General features: G+C 43.3%; 1 protein-coding gene across 1 annotated transcript in view; it reads right to left on the reverse strand.

Moving 5' to 3' along the window:
* Window positions 1-21,410, reverse strand: part of LOC142658854 (calpain-1 catalytic subunit-like) — a 37,363-nt gene extending 15,953 nt beyond the window's left edge. Inside the window, exons 1-17 of the mRNA XM_075834467.1 lie at window positions 21,332-21,410; window positions 18,994-19,167; window positions 18,847-18,916; window positions 16,822-16,940; window positions 16,594-16,751; window positions 16,346-16,517; window positions 14,879-14,950; window positions 13,705-13,790; window positions 13,551-13,622; window positions 11,977-12,143; window positions 10,994-11,154; window positions 8,444-8,652; window positions 7,270-7,306; window positions 5,070-5,132; window positions 3,499-3,559; window positions 1,270-1,328; window positions 957-1,025 (exon numbers count right to left, since the gene is read on the reverse strand). Coding sequence (XP_075690582.1) covers window positions 957-1,025; window positions 1,270-1,328; window positions 3,499-3,559; window positions 5,070-5,132; window positions 7,270-7,306; window positions 8,444-8,652; window positions 10,994-11,154; window positions 11,977-12,143; window positions 13,551-13,622; window positions 13,705-13,790; window positions 14,879-14,950; window positions 16,346-16,517; window positions 16,594-16,751; window positions 16,822-16,940; window positions 18,847-18,916; window positions 18,994-19,164 — 1,746 coding nt within the window. The 5' untranslated portion in view covers window positions 19,165-19,167; window positions 21,332-21,410. The remainder of the gene's footprint in view (window positions 1-956; window positions 1,026-1,269; window positions 1,329-3,498; window positions 3,560-5,069; window positions 5,133-7,269; window positions 7,307-8,443; window positions 8,653-10,993; window positions 11,155-11,976; window positions 12,144-13,550; window positions 13,623-13,704; window positions 13,791-14,878; window positions 14,951-16,345; window positions 16,518-16,593; window positions 16,752-16,821; window positions 16,941-18,846; window positions 18,917-18,993; window positions 19,168-21,331) is intronic.
* Between the last annotated feature and the right edge of the window lie 1,823 nt (window positions 21,411-23,233).

The following is a 23,233-nucleotide window of genomic DNA, read 5'->3' on the forward strand; positions in this document are numbered from 1 at the left end:
CCCAGCGACCATGAAATTTATGGACACCTCTAAGGGCGTTGTCTAAGTAGCCTCCCCGGTCTTCACCCTTTAACCCCTATACAGAGATCTGGTCTTCGCTGTGGGGAGGCTAACAGGTCTTGAGGTGGTCCCGGCAGAGTAGCTGCTGGCCATTACAGATATAAGATATAAGGCAGGCAATGGCGTAACTACCGCTGTAGCAGCCATAGCAGATGCGACAGGGCTCGCGGCATGAGGGGCCCCACCATGCCCAGTGGCGCCTCTAGCAGCCGCTTTCGCTGCTACAGCGGAAGCAATACTGCATTCAATAATATGTGAACACTTTGGTTGAGCAGGGAGGCATCTCCCTGCTCCGCCATTTACTAGGCAACAAGCCTACAGCCTATCAAGTGCAGGGACAGGATCCCTGTGTAGGTCAGCGTGATGACAACACTGGATCACTCCGGCCTACGCAAGGATCTCGTTGGCGTTGTTGAGCAGCTCCGTTTGTCGCGGGAACGGGGTTTAGGTGAGTATAAAGTTTTTTTGAGGGGGCTGTATGGCGCTATCTACAGAGGGGGCTGTATGGCGTTATCTACAGGGGGGACTGTATGGCGCTATCTACAGAGGGGGCTGTATGGCGCTATCTACAGAGTGGGCTGTATGGCGCTATCTACAGAGTGGGCTGTATGGCGCTATCAACAGGGGGGCTGTATGGCGCTATCTACAGTGGGGGCTGTATGGCGCTATCTACAGGGGGGGCTGTAAAAAATGCACTATCTACAAGGGGGGGGGGGTTGTGTGACACCCAGGGGAGGGGGGGCCCCAGTCAAAAGTTTGCTATGGGGCCCAGTCTTTCCTAGTTACGCCCCTGCATATATATATATATATATATATATATATATACATACACACACATATATGTTGATGTGGACTATCTGCAATTGTGGAATACACATATGAAGTGATGAACGCACTGTTCCAGCTGTGATTTTCTTCCAAAGTATGCAGAACTGCTCCAAGTCCAGGGATCCAACAGCTGATATCTGTTTATAGTCACATCATCATAACATTTAGATTGAGAAATGAGATGACCGAGTGAGACAAAACGGGGGCTAAAGTGCCCTAGCCATATATTAACCTGTTATACATGAAGTGACACCATATAAAATATTTATAGGACTGGATGACATCTTTCATCAACAATCTACATCTGTACTAGACTTTTAGTCATTGCTGTTAGTTAGAGGTACCCCACAGATAAACCATTTCATAAACACATAAGGATACATCAATTGAGGCCATTAGTGAGCGGCAGATTTCCAAGGTGAACTTCGGCAAGAGGGGAACTGCAAAGATTCAGAAAAATTTAACATAACGTCACTATACAGGGTTTCTGTACGTAGAAGAAAAACACACAAGAAAATAAAGAAGCGCATTGGACGGATAATCTTGCTACATGGTTATGAGGCCACGGCAAAACAATCGCTTTTGTGCCATGTAAGGGTATGTTCACACGGCTTAGCAAAATACGTCTTAAAATACGGAGCTGTTTTCAGGCGAAAACAGCTCCTGATTTTCAGACGTTTTTGTAGCAACTCGCGTTTTTCGCGGCGTATTTTACGGACATTATTGGAGCTGTTTTTCAATGGAGTCAATGAAAAACGGATCCAAAAACGGCCCAAGAAGTGACATGCACTTCTTTTTCGCGGGCGTCTTTTTACGCACCGTCTTTCGACAGCGACGTGTAAAATTACGGAACAGAACATCGTAAAACCCATTGAAAGCAATGGGCAGATGTTTGTAGGCGTAATGGAGCCGTCTTTTCAGGCGTAATTCGAGGCGTAAAACGCCCGAATTACGTCTGAAAACAGAGCGTGGGCTGTGGTATGCACCTGGTGAGACGTCAATCACATGTAATGTACTAGTGCAGGATTCCCTTTGACAGTCATACAAGGGACAATCAGTGTTGAGTGGCGCGGAAGAGGTGAACCCCACCCCCCACCGGACTCCTAGGACATTTTTTTAATGCAAGGAAGAACTGAGACGAAACAACATAAAAAATAAAATGGCTTCAAGTTCTATGTAGAATATTTTAAAAAAAACATAAAAATTAGGCTGGGTTCACACGACCTCTTTTCAGACGTAATGGAGGCGTATAAAGCCTCGAATTACGCCTGAAAAGACGGCTCCAATACGTCGGCAAACATCTGCCCATTGCCTGCAATGGGGCTTACGATGTTCTGTGCAGACGAGCTGTCATTTTACGCGTCGCTGTCAAAATACGGCGCGTAAAATGACAGCTCGTCAAAAGAAGTGCAGAAGACACTTCTTGGGACGTTTTCTTGAAAACAGCTCCAAAAACGGCTGAAAAAACGCCGCGTAAAACGCGCGTTGCTCAAAAAACGTCTGAAAATCAGGAGCTGTTTTCCCTTGAAAACAGCTCCGTATTTTCAGATATTTTTGACTCAGCGTGTGCACATACCCTAAAACGTCAACCAAATCTAGCACAAGAGGAATGACTCATGTGACCAATTCGATGGTATTTGCTTAAGGATTTAGTAGGTGTGGAGAGAGGATGTTTGTCATACACTGAAGCATCTACATGCAGGAGTGGCATCATAAAAATTCATATGTGATTGAGCTCTGCTAATATAGCATGTTTATAGCAGAATGGCACTTGTAGATTGTGGGCGTATGTGGGCGAGATTAGATTTGGGATATAATTGTGAAGGAGCAGAGAGGTAGGATGAATTGAGTCAGGACTGTACACGTCAATGAAAGTAAGTTTATAGTGGATACATTTGATTGACAATATAGAAAAAATTGAATGATTCAAAGGGTATGTTCACTTTGGCCATGATCACACACGCAGTTTTGATGCAGTTTTTGGCTCTGTGTTTTTTTTTAGCCAAGCATAGGAGTGGACTAAAGAAAAGAGTCTTTTCTTTATATCTTTTCTTCCTTTTGGATCCACTTCTGGATTTGGTTCAAAAAATGGAACCAAAAACTGCATCATACCTCTGTGTGTGACCTTTTGCACCTTTTTTTTTAATTTTTTTCATTGCTCACATGCATTCAAAAGGTAAAATCTGTATAGTCTGATCCTGCAGTAATGCTCTACTCACTTTCATTTGCCCCCTCTACTGTTTGTAGGTGAGCAAGAAGAAGAGGCAATGGGAGTGTAGTAAAAGATGACGGTAGGATCAGACTACACACAGAATTGTTTGTAGTCTGTATCCAGGGAAACTCATAGATCTGCATAAGAGTTGTAGGCACAAAACGGGCATTAGTCTAAAGAATACAATACTAAAACACATTACAATGTAATTTACAGGACAATCCAGTTTCCTTGAGCCCAGCATATATTTTTTGGCTCTTTATACAAACAATATTTACTTTTCTGCAAAGTCTGCATTTCACTTTTTAGTGCTGCAGCAGCAAGTCTGGGAATCTGCAGCGCTGAGTGTTGTTAGACCTTTTCCTTCCCTGGTTTTCTTGGTGTTTTGATTTACTCACCAAACTCGTTCAGTAACGAAGCCAAAAGCTTGTGAAGTCGTACGTTATTGACTCGGCCGTTCTGTGATTGAACAAAGGGGTGTGGGGGGAGGTTTTAGTAATTAAAGGGGTTGCACATGAATGCTACATAGGGCTAAAATTGTAAGCACATGCAGTTCTCCTAATTTGTAATATATACGTTATGCTAAACTTCTGCCAGGGAGGGCGGTTACAGAGGAACATGGGAGAAACAAAGGCAGAGAATGAGGAAGTCCGGACTTGCTCCAGTCACGTCCATACATGAAACTCTTAGAACAGAGTTCATTACATATAAGTCAATATACAGAGCTCCACCCCAAGAGATATCTGTGACACCCTCCTCTGACCCACTCTTCTATAGTCATTAATCCTGTATAAAAAGCCATGATGCAAGTCAGTGCCAAATTCAAACCTATATAGCAGAAGGAACGTAACAATTTGTCTGGGGCTCCAAAATGTTAGCTAGAGAGGTCACTTTAGTAACCCCACTGTCTATCACACATTGGGACTTGTGCTACTGTTAAAGGGGTATTCTCATCTCAGATATTTATGGCATATCTACAGGATATATTTTTAAATGTCCAATAGATGCGGGTACCCGCTCTGGGACCTGCACCTATCTCTAAAATGGGGCACCCTAACCCCCGTCCTATGTTCTCCCAATGTCTCTGGCCACTAAGTTACAAGGTGGGTGGGAGTACAGAAACAGCCGAGTTCGCTGAGCTACACTGTTTCCGTAACTCCTATAGAAGTAAATGGGAGTTACGGAAACAGTGCAGCACAGCGAGCTACGCTGTTTCCAGAACTCGAGCTACAGAACTCATTAGCCAAAGCCCAGCAATAGCAGAAGGTAGGACGGGGGATCAGGGGGCCTCGTTGTAGAGATAGGTGCAGGTCTTAGAGGTGGGACCCACATCTATCTGACATTTATGGCATATCCTGTGGATATGCCGTGAATGTCTGAGATATGATTACCTCTTTAAAGTAAAGTTCAAGCTTTGGTGCTACTTTAAAGTACTTATTTGACTCAACAAGACGACCCCATATCATATGCCTTATTAGGGCATTTGGACATCACAGAGGTTTTTTTTTTGAACCAGTGCAGAGAGCCGCTAAGGAGTGGCTTCTACTATGGTGGACTTGGCCTGGCTATGTATTACATTGTCACCCATTCAATCAAATAAACACCATGTAATACTACATTTCCCCTGTAGTGGTCACTGCAGGGAAATGAGTGGCTGACCGCTACCTCCTTCCTTCACCTGCAGCAATCAGCTGATCACAGGGTCAACTTCCGTTTAAAAAGTGGTTGTCTTGTTGAGACAACCCCTTTAAAGTATAATTCTACTTTCAACAGGATTTCAGAATTTAAATCTACATAAGAAAGTGAAATATCGTTCAATATAAAGATATATTTTGGGCTGAGTTAAATGAAGAAAAACGGTGTTCAAGGCTGGACATGCTCTTTACGATTATGGATATATTTATCTCTATCACTTTACCCTTATTTCCATTTTTATCCTCATCTCTGTCTATCTAAATATAATATGTACCTCATTTGCACACTGTAGAAATCTGCTCAAACACTGGTCCTCTGTGGGGATCGTAGAACGTGCCTGTAACAGACAAACATAAAGTACTGTACCCCACTAGGCACGTGTCTGTGAGAACGGAATAGATATAAAGCCCTTCTTTCTTCATGTCATAATCCCCATAGATTATAATGGGAGGGAGATGCAAAGATTAATGCTTGTTTACATTAGTTAGGAAATGTTAGCCGTTTTTGTAGCGTATCCAATATTACACTATGGAGATGTTCCAAAAATAGCTTTATAACTGGCGTATAAAAGTCTGAGCATGCATAATTATGTGTATAGATTATAATCTTACATTTCAGTGGTCACTTTGCAGCAGCATTTCTCAAATCCAGTCCAAGTCCTCATAACAGGTCATGATTTCACGGTAGGGATACATGTAGTGGCCCCCTGGTGGTCAAGGTGCGATCACGACGCAGCCGAACACTGGAAATCAGCACCGCTTTTAGACTACTTGTTATTGTTCGTGCATTTCTGCAGGTAAACAGCAGTTTAACCTGCAAAAAAGGCGCATACAGTAACAATTACTTAAAAAATACGCCACCTTGCGGCAAAACCGAATGATTGCTCGGTGTGCAGATGCATCGTGCCTGTACCTCGGCCGCTATATGTGTCCCTACCATAAGGATTTCTCAGTATTGTACAGGTAATATTATTACTGGCAATGCATCAGGAATTGCACATCGTCACTGCCATAGGAATCACTGAAGAGAGCAGCACACATTCGCGGCCACCTCTCCATTCATTCTCCGCATGGCAGTACAGGAGTTGGGTGACTGCCGTTCTCAAGATAGCTGAAGGTCCCACAGCTGGGACCCGCATCTCTCAGACATTTATGGCATATCTCATGCATACAGTTTGCCATAAACGTCTAAGGGTATGTTCACACGGCCTATTTACGGACGTAAATCGGGCGTTTTTGCCCCGAATTATGTCTGAAAATAGCGCCTCAATAGCGCTGACAAACATCTGCCCATTGAAAGCAATGGGCAGACGTTTGTCTGTTCACACGAGGCGTATATTTACGCGCCGCTGTCAAAAGACGGCGCGTAAATAGACGCCCGCGTAGAAGAAGTGACCTGTCACTTCTTTGGCCGTAATTGGAGCCGCTATTCATTGACTCCAATGAATAGCAGCGCTAATTACGGCCGTAATTGACGCGGCGTTCAAGCGCCTGCACATGCCGGTACGGCTGAAATTACGGGGATGTTTTCAGGCTGAAACATCCCCGTAATTTCAGCCGTTACGGACCCCCGCCGTGTGAACATACCTTAAGGCTTAAGATGAGGATACTCCTTTAAAGGGGTTGTCTCATCATAGACATGGTGGCTATACCGCCAATGTCCAATTGACAGGGTTCTGACCACTGTCAGCCCCACAATCACTAGAATGAAGTGGCAGCAGCCTCAGGAAAGCGCTGTGCCATCTCCCATTGACTCTGCTAATTTTGTTTTGGGTGGCCACATGGACGGATTGGTTATAATGGTTGTGGAGTCGACAGGAGGCTTTGTTCTAGCTATTGGCGGGAGTAATAGCGGTTAGATCCCCACCAATCGAACACTGGTGACATATCCTAGTGGCATACACTTCAAGCCCTACACGCGCCACGATGTAACTGTACGCCGTGGTGGGGTTTAAAAGAGGGAGCGGGCTCCCACTGTTTCCACATTAGAACCATCTCAATGCGATCGTGAGGTGCCGATGACTGTCATGGCAGTTGGGGGCCTAGCAAAGGCCCAGAGGCCTGCTATTAGACAGTGCCAAAGGCCTCCTACAGTTATAAAAACTGAAAAATAAAAAAGTTATAACTCTCGGAATGCGACAATGAAAAAGACCCAAAATAGGCCGGTCCTAAAGGAGTTGAGAAATTCTGTCCAGCGATAAGACCAATTTTTACCACTTCATATGACAAATACTTTCTGTGGACAGCAGTGTAACAGCGCCCCCAACTGTAATCGAGCTGATGTCAATGGTCATGTCTATGTCAAATTCAGATTTGCATTGGAGTCGTACTATATAAAAGAAGTTCTCATGTGAACTAAAAGGACATATGGGATAGAATCAACAATCAGATATGTGCAATCATAGAGTAGGGTTAAACGTCATGTCTTTGTGTTAAATGTCCGCTGCCATGAAGTTATGAATATAATACACTTACCGGATTATCCCCGCAGTTCACATTATTATTCATTGGCCTAAAATTAATTAAAGAACAATTAGAAGTATGGAAAGTGATAAAGATTGCTACCGCTACAGTACATAGTTATAAGTCTTACGGCCTCCACAAATACAACAGGGTTGATAGGGATTCTCCCTGTGGGTTCCTCAGAGCCCACTTTGAGAAGTACTACCAGAGGTGTAAATGAAGCAGAGAGGGCACCATAGCATAACCCCAAATTGGACATCCTGCACAGGAGAGCCCAGAGCTTTTTTCCAATCACGGAGTGCAGTATTACCTGCTGTATGTTTCCTTCTTAGCGTCAGCTTGGCCCACTCTACTCATTGGCCTGATAGCAGCAGCATGGGTTGCTTCTATGGAGCAAATGCCCTTGAGTTCTACACTTATGACTCATATTCATATCTTATAGCAGTAAAGACAAAAGAGGCTTTGTAGGAGTTTGATTCACTCACAGATGGCTGCCAACACATATATTATGCCTTAAAGGAATTTTTCATATATGTAAAAAAGCCCTTTCCAAAGTGGTTTATTAATGTATTTAAAGGCATTTTCCTACTAAGAAGGTTTATCACCTATTTATAGAATAGGTGATAAATGTATGATCCCTGGGGTCCACACAGCTGGAACCACCATGATCCGTAGAACGATGGTCTCAACTGTCAGTCCCTTAGGCTTTGAGTAGAGCGGAAGCTCTCGAGCGGTGCGGAGGAACGGAGAGGTCGTCGCCCCATTATAGTAATTGGTGGGGATCTCAGCGATCATACATTTATCACCTAGCCCTTGGATAGGTGATAAATGTTCTTAGTGGGAAAACCCCTTTAAAGGAGTTGTCCGCTTTGGAAGGTGGGGTCCGATGTGCGTCTGTTTCCGTCAGTCCCATAGAGTATGAATAGAGTGGCAGCGAGCATGCTTGACCTGCGCTCCATTGCCTCCTTGCTACGGTCGTGAAGCTGGGGGAGCAGGGTCACCTCCTTACAGTGATCTGTGGTGATCCCAACAGAATGATCCTCAATGACCTAATGGATAAGTTATAAATGTTTTAGGCAAAATTACCCCTTTATTGCTGAGGAAGAAAAACACGTGATCAGCAATGTATGGAGGGTCCTGTATTTCTACGTGATGCTGACATCTCTTTATTTTTCCCCTATTTTACCTGGAACTGTTTCCCTTCTCTGTTAGGACTCGAATCAGAAACTCTCCTTCATCAGACTCCTTCTCTAAGGATGGGATGATTATGTAGTGCCCAGGTGGCAGGCTTGAGCAGAGGACAACTTCACGGTGATTATCACACGGTCCAGCACTAAGAAGGGGCTGAGAGGAACGGAGGGCATCTTGCAATAGATACACATGGGTGTCATCCCCCTAGTGAAATATACACCAATAAAGTTTAATGTCAAAGGATAAAATAGCCACCCGATTACCACTATATGGAGCAAAATACGTTTAGTGGCCCTAACCAGTGAATAAGATAAATGCTTGATTCTGATTGGTTCACGTGAGTGATGACACATTGTTTTTGATGCCACCATGCAATTTTAATCATCGCTGTATTTCAGACTTGCATTGTGCCATATTTATAAAACTTTGGGTGAAGAGGATGCAACCATTTTAGGGACCTATAAAATACACGCGAACCAGTTGTAAAGTAATTGTCAAGCCATGGGCAATGCCAGTGTTCCTGTATGGCAAACTTGGCCATTGCATGTGTTTCCTAGTGGGTCCCCGAAGCCTGGACCCCCAGGAGTTACCTGAGAGTGGAGCATGTAAAACTTCCCTGCCCTAAACCACCAGAATGTGCATGAGGTTTATTGGATCTACAAATGGAGCTCCCTAGTTCTGAACAGTCTAATGACTTCACAGAAGTAGTGATTTAAGTTTTGATCATATGGGTCATAAATAATCCAGGACTGACGCAAGGAAGCATCTTCAATATCTGTACAAGTCAGCAAGTAAAGGGGGTTTTACACTGGACGATTATCGGGCAAACGAGCGTTCACAGAATGCTCGTTGCCGAGAGTTGCCCAGTGTAAAAAAAGGAACGATCAGCAGATGAACGAGCAAATATTCGATCATCTTCTGGTCGTACCGTTTTAAAAATGTGAAATATTATCTCTGTCGGCAGCGCATCTCCCTGAGTAACAACCGCTCGTCCCCTTACATATCTCCGTGTGACAGGAGCAAATGAGCGCCGATCAACGATGTCTCGTTGATCTGCGCTCGCTGCACCGGCCGCTTATCAGCCGATGTAAAACGGCCTTAACTTGTGCTCCTAGCACAATTACCCCAGGTTAGCAGGACCATTTTTCTATTTCCTAGAGATACACTTGTAACAGATTATGCCATATGGAGTGTCTTTGTGTTTGTTTTAACATTTTCTTTTATCTGGGCACCATATAGTGGTATTATAAACATGATGTATGGAGTGTATTATTTAGGCATTGTATGGCGGTATTTTTTTGGGCTCTGAATGGCATTATTTGGCAACATTTGGGTACAAACAGTCGGGTAAAAAGTGCATACTACTCCACGTGCTACCGGTATTTTCAAATTTGGTCATAGATTCTTTCATAAACACTATAATTGTTACATACAGTAAGATTCGGCTAGGGCTACACGGCGACATTCGCCACAACACAGGTCGCACGGCCCAAGCTCGCTGTGTGCCTCTGCATGCATCACAAGTAATAAAAGTCAATGTGCCCGCATTGTGACCCACGGGTTGCTGCGACCCCGACACGACAGTTGCAAGAAATACAGCAGGTTTGTATTTCATGCGAATGTTGGGTCGTGGGAACCCTTGGGTTGCATTGCGTCCAAAGTCGCCGTATAGCCCTAGCCTTTACTACATGCGACTGTCAGGTCGTGATCGTGTCAACCCTGGGGTTGCATTGTGGCCAAAGCCACCGTCTAGCTCTATCGTTATCTGGAATCCATTGGACCGGTGTGATTCAATGTTAACAGATGGCGCTGGCAGTGGTTTATAACATACTTCAAAATTCAAGAAATGTGCCTTTCCAAGAACTCATCTACAGCTCATCCCCAGTCCTCAAGCATGGCTTCTCAACATCCCTACTAGGACCTCATCAGTCAGTACATGATTAATCCAGGGGCTCGCCAGTGGTCGGGGTCCATGCTGAACTTAGAAAATGTATCTCAATTTATTTTTAATTTATCTCCGGAAACCCAGTATAAGAGTAAAATAAACACAGGCGTCAGTTACCTTGCTAAACCAGAGATTGGTACAGACGTAGAAAGGCCTATGCAGCATATAATCACTTCGAGCTGCCCCCTTGAACAAGTTGAGGCACCTCACCATTTAGTCCAGCCTCACAGTTTAAGCTTTGTCCTAAACCCTAGAGGACCTCACGCATCCTGCCATTGATCCTAATCGTCTGGTGTTTTACATTTTCACCTGGAAGCTCCATAACATCTGGCAATTTTAGACTAAAAAGTTATTTGGGATTATTTGTGACAGGTGTCAAATTACGTGGCAGATGCCAGATTGAAGATTTTTTTTTACCAAACTACAAAGCACATTTTATCAATAGTATAAATAGACAGCAACCCCCATGTTTTCCCTGTGTTTTTTGGCTTTTCCTGTTCTTGAATGATCTTATAAAAAAATCAATATTTGCCTTATCACAGACCTACATTTAATATCAGATATATACTAGTATATTTATATATATGGATTTTTTTTTACCTGAAATATGTGGCATGCTACACGAATGTGTCCAGTCCTCCGTAACCTCTGATGCTTCTGCATGACGGATACAATAAAGCTGCATGATGTTTGGGGTTCAGAGGTGTCCTCATTACTATTCCCCAAAGTAAGGGAAAATTGAGGGTTCATCCAGTAATAATCTGTAAAGCACAGTCAGACATTTTTGGGATAAATCCATTACTTCCCATTGCAGATACAACCAACATAGTGGTGCTACTTGCATGGGTCATTTCCAAAAACGGAAATATAGGGGTGTTGTATAGAATTTTTTACACATATAGACCAATTTTATAGGGTTCGTCGATTGTAAGCAGTATGCAGTATCTACATTTCGTATGTACCTTGATGCAGTACATTTGAGTTATACAATATGAAGTTTTTGAATCTAGATTACGGAAGTTTTTTAATGTCACTTTAGGGTTACCATATTTTTTCATACATACTACTTTTTAGTTGACAGAAGACTTGACGATACATAGAGGGTTCCAGAAATACTGTAAGCCTACAATGGAGTTTCAGTAAGAGATCTCCGACCAAAGGAGTCTGAGCTCTCTATAGAACCCATTGTGGAAATCAGTGGTGGTCGGAGATCTTAGAATTCACCAACGTGATCTTCTCACATGCACCTACGACATATCTGAAGATCACTTTGACTTGATTTCTCCTTCAAGTGTTACACAAGATGGAAGACAATACCATTGTAACTTAGAAGTACTTGAGATCCATACAACAGCAAAACAGTAAAAGAAAACTAAAAATTTTTATTTTTCTAATGGAGTCTATAGAAGATATCCCACAGAAGGCCAGATATTTGCAGTCTACATTTTGAACCTTCTTAAAGATTTGCTGAAAATTAGTAGAACTTGCTGTGGTTCACAAGCACATGGCAGAGAATACCACTTGTTTAATTGTAGGACAGCACAGACAAGAATAAACTATATTACATGGACTCTTTATCTTACCACTGATGGCTAGGCTGCCCCCTGAAGACAATCCTTTCACCCAGCGTCCTTCATAGGTGGCATATTCCCAAGGCTTAGCAGCTCCACCAATTTGCAGAAGACTCTGTGGCCCCAAGTGACATATCTCCAGAATATGGAAATTCTTTTGGAAGTCCTCAACATCCATCCTGCATTGAGGTATACATTACTAATCTATGTATACCAGATAGTCAATCACACTTAAAGCATCCTTGTCTCCTCCCCGTATATAAGCCTATACAATTATGGTGTCAGCTTTGCCCCGTTATTATTCCATTCTATACCTACAGGTCAATCATCTCGAAACCAATCTATACCACTATACCTATGCTTGTTCAATAGACTAGTCTTCATCCATATATTTTTTAACTTATTTCTCCTGTTCCCGTCCAATACAATCTACCACAATCTACACCATCCTTTAGCAAAATAAAGTTGTCAATTTAACATTGGATTTAGACTGTTAGACCCATTTGAAATTTTCACGCAAATTGTCATTCGTAACGACAACAGCTGCCTGGTGAAAAATGGACAACCTGATGGACTTTTTGGGATATTTTTGGTGACTATCAGATAATAATAAGCTTCAAGGTCATGGTTTACAATTATTTGGATAAAAAATCATGTGTACTATTTGGGTGAGCTTCTGGGTGAGTACATTTATGTGTAGGGCCAAGCAAACTAACTTCAACCAACAACATAGTAGGATATGTTATTATCTAATATGCTGCCTGAGCTCCAGTAAAAGCCAGGAATGAAACAGTAGGTATTTGGTCTCTATAACTTGTGACAATCTTGATCCATAGCAACCTCAGTTTGGCCCATACACTTGGGATCCCATTTTGGTGAATATACAAGCTGAACGGAAACTATCCAAATGTCCGTAGGATGCTCGAATGATTTCATACTTTTAACTGGTATTCAATATGGTGGTACAAATCGAGGTAATGGTCAATATAACAGTAATTCAAGAAGCTTTCGGAGTTGGCCGGTTCATGACTTTTGACTCACCCTGTATATTCACCAATAGAAAATAACTCACATATATGGGCCAACTGGGGTTGCACAACTCGCAACCTGTCGATTCTACCCCCTGGCAAATTAACCCTAATAATAAGTGCTTGTATAAGGGGGACAACCCCTGTTCTTATGCTCTCTTAGGGCATAGTGACATCTGCACGGAAAGCCCTCTATGAACCAGAGTAGGGAGATGATAGCAAGCAACGGCTCTCGCTCTGGTGGACTTGGGCTGTCCATGTATTACATGAACGTCTATTCAAGTTTAGAAGAAATTAGAAAGCTATGGCAGCTTCCCCACGGAAAACTCAGCTGTTTGCTGGGGGTCTTCGAAACTGGATCCCATAGGTGGCTCCCATATGATGGATAACAATGATTCTCCTCGTCGGACCAGAAGGAATTTCCTTACGCGGACAAGGATCATCCTTATGAACCATCAGATCTTCGTGAATGAATTTTCAATTCTCCGATCATTTGTTGGTGGTTTGAAAAGTCATTACATGTAAAGGGGCTTTAAGAATGGCGAGAGTTTTTTTTACCAGAATTCTCCATCTTCTAATATTACATTCTCTGACTGCTCTGGGTCTTTTACACTTTGCCATTCAGGCCCCCTGAGAAAACAAAAATATAATGTACATGAAGATCTCATCTATCTGCTCATCAACTGTATACGCAGGAGAGAAAAACTCCTACCCATCTCTCCATGGCCCAATCCACTCTGTGTGTCCCCAGGGGTTACGAATTCTCAGCAGAGACACAGAGCCATGTAATGTCTGAACCTGCAGGAAAAGACAGGTGTTAAATTGGGTAAGATACTTTGCGCAGATATAATTCTAGAATGACTGACGTAATCACTGAGTAGTCATAATACTGCGAAACAAAGTGCACTAGGGAGGCAAATTGTCACTCATTACAATAGAGCTGCAAGGGAAAAATCCAAAATGCTATTTCTAGCATGGACTGGGCAATTGAGCAGCTACAGTAAATCGTGAGTCAGAAGTTGTCATCCATTGTGTCCCGAGAGCTGATGGGGCTCACACATTTGTTGTATTTTGTTCTAATTGTTTTATTCCTATTCAATTCTTTAAATGGCCCATAATTAGAAAAACTAGGAATGATGATCCATCGATGCTGATCTAGCAGGTAGTCACACTGAGGGGACTAGCCGGATGTCTCCTGGAACCAGAGCTGCTGGAAAGAATGCCTCTTGCTTTGGGGCAATATGAGTTCATTACCAGTTGGGCATTAGATTTAGAAAGGTGGCTGTCGTCCCTGGACAACCTCTTTCTCCTACCCTAGATGGGCCTTGTGCTTAAGCTGGCCATATACATGAGCTAGATATTGGCCAAATGCTTATACAGTGACTGCTATTTCCTCCATCTCCACCATAAACAACCATGCAAGTGTACATTTTTTTTTACACTGCGGAGAGGGGAATAAACCACTGCCAGACCTCTCTGGCAGTGCCTTATCTCCCGCGGAGACAAAGGATCGGGCATGTTAAAATCCTACATGCCAGATCCTTCTTTCTCTAAGAGTCAGGATGCCCCATACACATTAGATAGTCAGCTGATCCTGCTGAAATCATTGGTTCGGCCGATTTTTATCCAATGTGTATGGCCTGCTTGAACATTTCTTTACTTCCTCACTTTTGTGTGTGAGAAGAGAGGTGGCAACCTCTCTGGTTGCTATAAAAAGGAATCAGAGACCTTTCTTTTAAAGTTCTACTTTTTGGCTAAAAATGTGATCAAAAATCTGATTAAAATTGCACCGTATGACACATATATATTTGGCCTGTGTAAAAGGGCACGGTTCTTCTGCTGCTGTCACTTCTATGAGGTCCAATGCGACTCCCCTGTACACTTACTTCTTTTGTCCCTGTCACTGAGTACATGTGGTAGCTGAGAATCCCCATCTGATTAGTAGTTTCAATTTCTCCCTATACCATAAAAAGTTAGAAAGACAATGTAAAGATCAAACAAATACAGAAAATTTTCAGCATTCATTACATACAATAAAAATTTGCCTTGCCAACATGCTACATTTAAAGAGGATCTTGCCCAATCTCCTCGCTAATCTAACAGGCGCTGTCACACTGATAATGCTAGTGAAAATTGTGTCCCAAAAAGTTTATTATTTTAAAAGTTATGAGCTTTTTTCTAAATATGCAAATGAGGCTATACTAGATAAGTGGGAGGTAACAGCAGTAATTCTCCTGAGGCGGAGCCTCCTCACAGCCTCTGACGCTGTCCTATCAGCATGAAGCTGCTTCACACAGTGTGAGAGACTGAGGCTGGTGGGAAGGGGGATCACATCGTCTAGAGTGAAAAGAAAGGGTAGCCTCCTATTTGGCAAGTATAGTCAAATTAGCATATTTTGGAGATAGGGCATTAATAAACTAGTGACAGAACCTATTTAAGGAAACTGCATCCTGCCTATAACCGTAACATTACCATACATGATTAAGGTAACAGAGAACATGTTATCCTGATATGTAAGGGGGCACACAGGGTAAAGAAGAGTGAGTGACACAGGAGGCGATTTATCTGGAAAATTGTATTCTGCTAGATATGTCTAAAATAGAAAACAGAAATTTGACACCTCTCTTTGGTAAGGTAAGGTCTACTTGACTTCCCTTACGAGAGAGATGATCATCTACTGGATCAAGCAAGGCTGGCCTAAGGGGTGTGTGATCTGTGCGGTTGCAGCCTTTAGATGCCTAGGCTGTACTGAAGGGGGTGCCACTGGCTCTAATAGCCTAGGCACCTAAAGCTTGCAGACCCAATCTCATATTTAGTGCCCTATGGGATGCTGCTACATTTGCTTGTTTTTTGAGTGGATAGTATCATTTAGGTAACTATCTGGCAATGAATGATTGTATTTTTTTGCATGCTGTTTTGAGAATAAATGGGAGCGTCATTAGAAGCTGCTGCACAAGGCACCAACCAAAGTTAAGGCCGGCGCTATTCCTAGTCCACAGGCCGCTGCTAGACCGCATGTCTCTTCAGAAATGTCTGCCTACCTAATCTTAAAGGCCTGGTTTACAAGTGTGAAGAATTTAATATATAATTTTGTGAAATTACAAAATACTTACAAAATAGGGAAATTTTTATTTCATTTGTTTTTCTATCCCTGGTGCTGTTCCTAGTTATTCGAGACAGTAGGATCATTTGCAGAGCTGGTAGCAGGCTTCTGGGATTATTGTAAGGGGTCATTTTAATTTAGTGTGAAATTTAAGTCATATTCCTCATGGTAATCATGTTTGGTGATAGATAAAGAGGCATGTGTTTATTGGCGGTACATTTTTTGGGAAGAACGATGTAGACTCTTTTACCTGGGTGTTACCACAGCAGATAAGTGCTCCTCTCTCAAGCATATTGTGTAGGTGACTCCATAAGTCTGAAGATGGCCCAATGGTATCACAGCTTTGTACAACACCTCCAGTCATATCTTCCAAAGCTTCTCCGGCAAACCCCATCTGGAGAGTGGAGTAACCACCTTTCAGCCTGTAGCAAGAACAATCAAAGTAAGATCTCAGACCGGTATAAGCTCAGGCTATCTAACGGTCCATATAGCACTTACTTTGCGTAAGCTTTCTCCAGAAGTGAGCTCCAGAACTCATCCTTGTCCTTAGAGTGCACAAAAACTAAATCATATCGAGTCCTCCCATTGTTTTGGACAGGAACTGTAGGCAGAAGGTCATCCACCACAACTTCTACCCAATGTCCATACTGCCAAAACTGTAAGTGTAACAGGATTATTATTGTATATCTTGTTGGTACCATCGGTGTCCGATGAATGGTATTTTACCTGGAATCTAAATTTGCCATTGTAGCCATCCTTAAAACCTTGATCCATGGGGACTACTTGTTCCAGAAGTTGGGGGTAGAGAGAAAGGCAGGCCACAGCCGAGAGGAACCAACAATTACCTGTAGAGTGGAGATTTTATTGAGGAACCCAGACTAGTCAACCCAGATTGGCATTCAAACGATCAAGCGTGAATTAAAGTGTAACTAAACTTTTAAAAAACTTTTGACATGTCACTGTGACATGTCACAGTGACATGTCAGATGTTTTGATCGGTGGGCGTCCGAGCACTGAGACCCCCACCGATTGCTAAAACGAAGAAGCAGAAACACTTGGGTGAGTGCTGTGCTGCTTTGCTTCTGATCGGCTTTCCTCTGAAAGCCGAGTGAGTGGTGTACGGGCTCAAAGACTTTGTATTGAGCCCGTACACCACTCCAATGAAAGTCGATCAGAAACTAAGCGGCACTAACCTGAGCACTTCTGCCACTACGTTTTAACGATTAGTTGGGGTTTCAGTTCTCGGACCCCCACCGATCAAAACTTCTGACATGTCACTAAGATGTCAAAAGTTTTTTAAGAAGTTTAGTTACCCTTTAAGTTGTATAACCAGTACAGTGAAACATATAACTCAGGGCTGCTACTCTACTGGTATAGTTTTTCCTAACCAGGGTTGTACAGAGCCCCAGTGTTTTTTTGTTGTCTTGGGTTTTCCAGAAGTTGACAGCGGAAAATGCTGTAACTGTTACAGCGGGGATAGGGAACCGAATTCAACCTCCTTAAAGATGCCCAGTGTTGGCACAAGCAAAGTAGTAATTCACCCCACACCAAGCTTTTATGAGATCCCCCAATGCATATAGGTTGCAGGGTCAGATTGGCTCATGAGAGTACTAGAGGATCCTCGTAAATGTCCAGGCTCTGACAAAATAACGGGCCTCAAAAGTCCACAAAGAACACTACATTTCGGAGGTCACTTTGGGGCCAATCACTTGTCACTAAGGTTTATTTCTTTTGGGCTGATTCACAACCTATTAGACCTTATTAATGATTTGAGCTATGTGTACAATGATAACAAAGATTACAATGCAATTATCAGGGGCCACGTACATGTTCTGCATAGGTTGGGCCCTCAGAATAATTTCCTCTGGTGAGCCCATTCCAACACTCTAGGTTGGGAATCACTGCAATTCACCGGTGCATACACTGGCGAAGACAAAAATGTTGTTTATATATATATATATACTGTATATATATATATATATATATATATATATATATATATATATATATAAAATGATTTTTTTTTTTAACTTTAGCTTACTTAAAATGTTAGCACTGTATATGTCTATACATGACAACTACTGTGTCCATGAAATAAAAATTAGGTCCATGGTCTTTGGTAACTGTAAGCCATATCGTTATTCTTTTTGAGTCCATCCTGGTTGGAGCCCAGATCAACCATCTAGATTAATAATCTAGCTCTTTATCACATGGTCAAAACCTTTTTCCCGTTTCCCCCATTGTAGACTACATGGAGAAACAGCATGCAATGAGTAGGCGCTAGGGAGTGGGTAAAAATAAGGAGCTTTTTATTTTATCCCGGGACGAAGAGCCAACATCACTGGTCAAGTCATGCATGTCCACCTAGAGTCAGGACTCCTCTCTACCCAGGACTCTTTTAAGACTAAGGCCTCATGCACACGACCGTAGCCGTGTGCACGGCCGTGATTTTCGGGTCGGCCGGCTGCGGACTGTCAGCCGCAGGCCGCCCGCAAATCGCGGGACATGCACATGGCCACCGCCATTGTTTTCAATGAGCCTGGACCGCAGAAGACGGCCGTAATAAGACATGCCCGTTCTTTCTGCGGTGCGGGCTCCCGGGCTGTGCAAAGACTACGGTCGTGTGCATGGCCTCATAGAAATGAATGGGGCCACAATTCTCCCGTGGATTTTCGGGGAAATTGCGGCCGCAAAAACACGTTCGTGTGAATGGGGCCTAACTTACATAAGTAAGATCTAGCACAGACTTACTCAGGTTGCCCTGGCACACATCCATCCTGGTAGCTCCATCTACAATGAATCGAGGACATTCACAGATCTCCTACAAGGAGAAGACGGAGTGAAGGACACGTGGTGACATTTGTTATAGAAAGTCAAGAAATAATTACAATCAATTACCTTCGGTCTCTTCCACTTGATTCCTTCAATGAGTAGAGCCTGATCCTGGGGGAAGGTGCTGTCCTCGAAGAGAGGTAAGAAGGAGGAGGACACTGGTGTGGGTGTTTGAGAAACAAAATCCTCATCAGGAGAGACTGTAGGTTTGTGTCTCTTTGCTGGAAAAGATGCCATTACCTGCCACAACCAACAAACATATCGCTGAGATACACCTGATTTGGGTTAATAAAATGCATTTGAGTAGCATTTATGGTATCACTTGCAGGCTTTGCACTTAAACTTTAAGAAGTCCTCTAATTGACCAATGGGTTGAGGACCACCCCCCCCCCCCCTGGCCGTGGGCCCTCGTGCACTTCCCAAACGGTCAATCGCCCTTGAAAGAGGAAAACAGAAATAGTAATACTCTAAGGGCTTATTCAGACGAACGGGATATACGTCCGTGCAACGCGCGTGATTTTCACTCGCATCGCACGGACCTATATTAGTCTATGGGGCCGTGCAGACATGTGCGTGATTTTTACGCTGCGTGAGTCCGCAGCGAAAAAGTCACGACAAGTCCGTTCTTTGGGCGTATTTCGTGCATCACGCACCCATTGAAGTCAATGGGTGCGTGAAAATCACGCATGTCACACGAAAGCACTTCCGTGGGACAAGCGTGATTCGCGCAACAGCTCTGAAAAGAATGAATGAAAACAGAAAAGCACCACGAGTGTCATAATGATGGCGGTTGCGCGAAAAGAATGCATCCGCGCATCATACGGGGCTGTCACACGGAGCTGTCAAGTGCCTTTTGCGCGCGCAAAACGCACACGCTCGTGTGAATCCGGCCTAATACTGTACGTTGTATGACAGTTTAGGCTAAGTTCACTCTAGCATTTACCTCTCTTCCATCAAAGGAAAAGAGGATCGAAACATTAAACGGAAAGCAACGGTTCCGTTAGAATTACCCTTGATTTCAATGGTAATTCTTTTGTTTCAGTTGCCTTCCGTTTGTTTGCGTTCGCTAGGTTTCCATTTTTTTTTGACGGAATCAAAAGTGCAGTCTGCAGAACTTTTGTTTCCGTGAAAAAAACAAACGATTGATGACTTTATAGACTGTCTTAAAGGTGTATTCCGGTTTTAGCAAATAAATATTATTCATTGTATAATGTAAAGCTAAAAGAATTTAAGGGCTGTCCGCATCATGTTTTGGCCCTATGTTTAGATCAGGAAAGCTCCCAACGTACACGCTAAAGGCATCCATGGGGCTCCTCCATTATCAGACGGAGGCCAAAAGAGGGTCTCCTTACCCTCCGTCTGGACGATATACATCAGTAAACTGCAAAAAATGTATGGAAAAGCATAATAGACTTCACTATTCCGTCCTGCTGAGTCCAGTAAAAAAAAACGTATATGTAAAGCATATACTTTTTTTTAACATGGTAGCCTATGGGTGACGAATTCCACTGTATGTAATCCATCCCAGGTGTCCTTTAACCGGATATGTCATAAGATTTTCCCTGCGTGTACGTTAAACATAGGCTAAAAACCTGATGTGAACTGGGCCTTACTAATATACCTTAGGGTATGTGCACACACACTAATTACGTCCGTAATTGACGGACGTATTTCGGCCGCAAGTAGTGGACCGAACACAGTGCAGGGAGCCGGGCTCCTAGCATCATAGTTATGTACGATGCTAGGAGTCCCTGCCTCTCCGTGGAACTACTGTCCCGTACTGAAAACATGATTACAGTACGGGACAGTTGTCCTGCAGAGAGGCAGGGACTCCTAGCATCGTACATAACTATGATGCTAGGAGCCCGGCTCCCTGCACTGTGTTCGGTCCGGTACTTGCGGCCGAAATACGTCCGTCAATTACGGACGTAATTAGTGTGTGTGCACATACCCTTACATATCAATTACTGACGTTTTCCAAGATCTCTGCTTGTTGTCATGGAATAGGAACCGCCATTGTTTCCTTCCAGAGGATGATAATCTATCCTGAGCAGGGTCACCTGTCCCAAATGGCATGGCCATGAGCTTCCTGGGTCTGCATATGAAATCATCCAACTGTGGCCACCTCTGGAGGTCTTACCTCATGGACCCCACCTAGGTCTAATATCACTTTAAAGTAATAAACAGGATTTGAATGTTTTATTCGGTGCTAAATAACGTGGTGTATGTTTGTTTTTCCTCCCCCGTTACTTGTAAACCTGGTACCTGCACGGATGTCGCACATTGCACAATAAGACTCTCTGCAGAGGAGCCAGGAAATGAATCACATAATATATATGATCATCCCTCAAATTCCTGCAGTCTCTTCTACCTCTAGCAGTCTCTTTCCCAAACAGCCCTTTACCTGAGTAGGTCACAGGGCAGGAACCCAAGACGTTCCAGGACAGCCTTGTACAGAGACATTCAGACAAGCTCACTACTCAGGGAAGTAACTGGGATCTTGAACAACCGGTCGCCTGCAAAGCCTCATGGGAAAACTTCCTCTTTACACACAGACTCACGGTATAACGCAGCAGTCAGGATACTGCGGAGCTACAAGCCCCAGCCTGCCCTGACACACCATCTCTGATCATAATCATAATAGCTTTATTGCTGCCTTAGGCCCTATTCACACGGTGTGTATTTGACACATATTTTGGTGCATTTTACATGCTGAAAAGCGCTTGATTAATTTTACTATTCAAATCAATGGGAAAGCGCACAGTTAGTACATACAAAGCGTTTTTTGCTTACGCTAGTGTGTTTAAAAAATGTGTCGCGTAAAAAAAAAAAGCATCAGGTCAATAAAACGCGCCAAATGTTCCCATAGTCAATGGGAGTCCTAATTATACGCCAAAAACGGGAAAAAAAGAACATAAAATGTGACAAAAATCACGCCGAACAAACATAAAAAACGCCTGTATTTTACAATAATTTACAAGGAACGTTAGTGTGTTTGACACGTTTACACGCCGTTTCTTTAGCACCATGTGGGCATGCCCTTATGTGTTACATTATGTATATTAAACTTCTTATATTAATCTGCTAATAAGTTCGATTGTCCGCATGGTTCCGTTATACAGATTGATTTATGATAAGCGCCATTATCCACACGGCTGCATTACGGCTCTGTACCACCTCTGATACGGTAATACGGCGCCCAGTGTGATGTACCCCCATAAAAATATTTGGCATGCTCTATTGGATTTCAAATGTACGGAGGTATTCTTCAGAAATGGTTCTAGGGGACAATATCTTCATACATAGGGCCTGAGTCTGTATGGCGGTGCACGGATGCTGTGCGGCTCTGTACTAGGGAGTACGGGCTCCGTCTACGCGGCTTTGCTGTGTGCAAGAAGGCACTTCCATGAGGCACCGTATTCTCCCTTTGGGTATGTTCACACAGCTTATTTTCAGCTGTTTTCAGGCCCTAAACAGCCGAAAAACGGAGGAAAAATTGGAAGCAGAACGCCTCCAAACATCTGCCTATTGATTTTAATGGGAAAAACAGCGTTCTGTTCCGACGGGCCGTTTTTTTTGCGTGGCCGTTGTGAAGAACGGCCACGTAAAAAACGGCTGCGAAAAAGAAGTGTATGTCACTTCTTCAGCCGTTTTTGGAGCTGATTTTCATAGACTCTATGGAAAAACAGCTCCAAAAACGGCCGTAAAAAACGCAGCGAAAAACGCAAGTTTGATTGAAAAACTCATGCACATGGCCGCATAGAGACTATAGAGGTGGATGAGTACCTCAGCATGCCTCAGATATCACATGGAGACATATTGTACAAATCCAACAGAAAAAAAATCGTGGCATGCTTCATAGCATTACTTCTAGAGAGGAATTGCTCCATACATACAGCACCCAAAAGGGCACCATACGGCAGCAAATGGAGTCCACAATGCGCAGTATTACGGAGCAGCAGGCGACTAAGGTGATAGAGAATTGATCTCCAGAGATTAGCTGTAATCTGAGGGAGAACTTGGCTGCAAGTGTTCAAATTCCTTGCAGCGCCACCACAGGGGAAATGAAGCATTACATAGAGCCCATTTAAAGAGAACCTTTCACCTGCCCATACATGTGCAGTTGAGTTCAGCATGTAATGGAGAGGGCCGCACAAACCCTGGGGCACTTTACATTTTCTTTCCCTACCCTCCTCGGTTATTTAGATATCGGTGCCGTTATATTTGGCGCCCGATATTCAAATAACCCCCTGAATTTATTGAGGATGGAATTAATAGCACTATTTCAGGAGGCCGGCCCGGACGA

This window comes from Rhinoderma darwinii, chromosome 8 (assembly GCF_050947455.1).
Source record: "Rhinoderma darwinii isolate aRhiDar2 chromosome 8, aRhiDar2.hap1, whole genome shotgun sequence".
In the NCBI taxonomy this organism is placed as follows: domain Eukaryota; kingdom Metazoa; phylum Chordata; class Amphibia; order Anura; family Rhinodermatidae; genus Rhinoderma; species Rhinoderma darwinii.